Below are 748 nucleotides of genomic sequence, written 5' to 3' on the forward strand. Positions count from 1 at the left end.
TATGGAGTTTGTGCTTGGCTGGGTTTTCCTTGTTGCTGTTCTAAAAGGTAATTCATGGTGGACGCGAGACTCTGAGTATGTGAGTGGATATGAGTGAGAGAAGCAGTGGATGTGTGACAGTTTCCTGATCAGGATGTCTTGTGTCTGCAGGTGTCCAGTGTGAGGTGCAGCTGGTGGAGTCTGGGGGAGGCCTGGCGAAGCCTGGGGGCTCCCTGCGACTCTCCTGTGCAGCCTCAGGATTCAACTTTGGAAGCTACTACATGCACTGGGTCCGCCAGGCTCCAGAGAAGGGACTGGAGTGGATTGCAGCAATTGGTAGTAGTGGAAGCACATACTACGCAGATTCCGTGAAGGGCCGATTCACCATCTCCAGGGACAACGCCAAGACAACAGTGGATCTGCAGATGAACAGCCTGAGGCTCGAGGATACGGCCACGTATTTCTGTGCGAAGGACACAGTGAGGGGACATCACTGTGAGTCCAGACAAAAACCTCCCTGTAGAAGACTATCAGTATCACCAGGGGGCGCACACTCTGCACAATTCTGTCTTGTATTCCCTCTAGCAGGTGCATATGGAGGTTGCAAGCAGGATTCTTGTGAGGATGTGGGGCTTCCTCGCCATACAGCATTTCCCCCAGGGACCTTCTCTGGACAGATGATTCTGGGTTACCTATTCAGTCTCTGTCCTAGAAACTAGTAATAAGGAAACTATAATAACAGACACACAAAGAAACCGTTGCTTACACT

The 748-nt window shown here is 51.1% G+C and overlaps 1 gene segment (V, D, J or C); it reads left to right on the forward strand.

Annotated features, from left to right (window-relative positions):
* Position 1: 1 nt before the first annotated feature.
* On the forward strand, positions 2-474 carry LOC115284981 (the record flags this gene model as incomplete). The annotated part of the segment is given in 2 exon segments: positions 2-47; positions 151-474. Coding segments are annotated over 2 exon segments (370 nt in total), but the record flags the coding sequence as incomplete, so codon positions are not given.
* Between the last annotated feature and the right edge of the window lie 274 nt (positions 475-748).

The sequence above is a fragment of the Suricata suricatta genome, unplaced genomic scaffold (genome assembly GCF_006229205.1).
Source record: "Suricata suricatta isolate VVHF042 unplaced genomic scaffold, meerkat_22Aug2017_6uvM2_HiC HiC_scaffold_30458, whole genome shotgun sequence".
In the NCBI taxonomy this organism is placed as follows: domain Eukaryota; kingdom Metazoa; phylum Chordata; class Mammalia; order Carnivora; family Herpestidae; genus Suricata; species Suricata suricatta.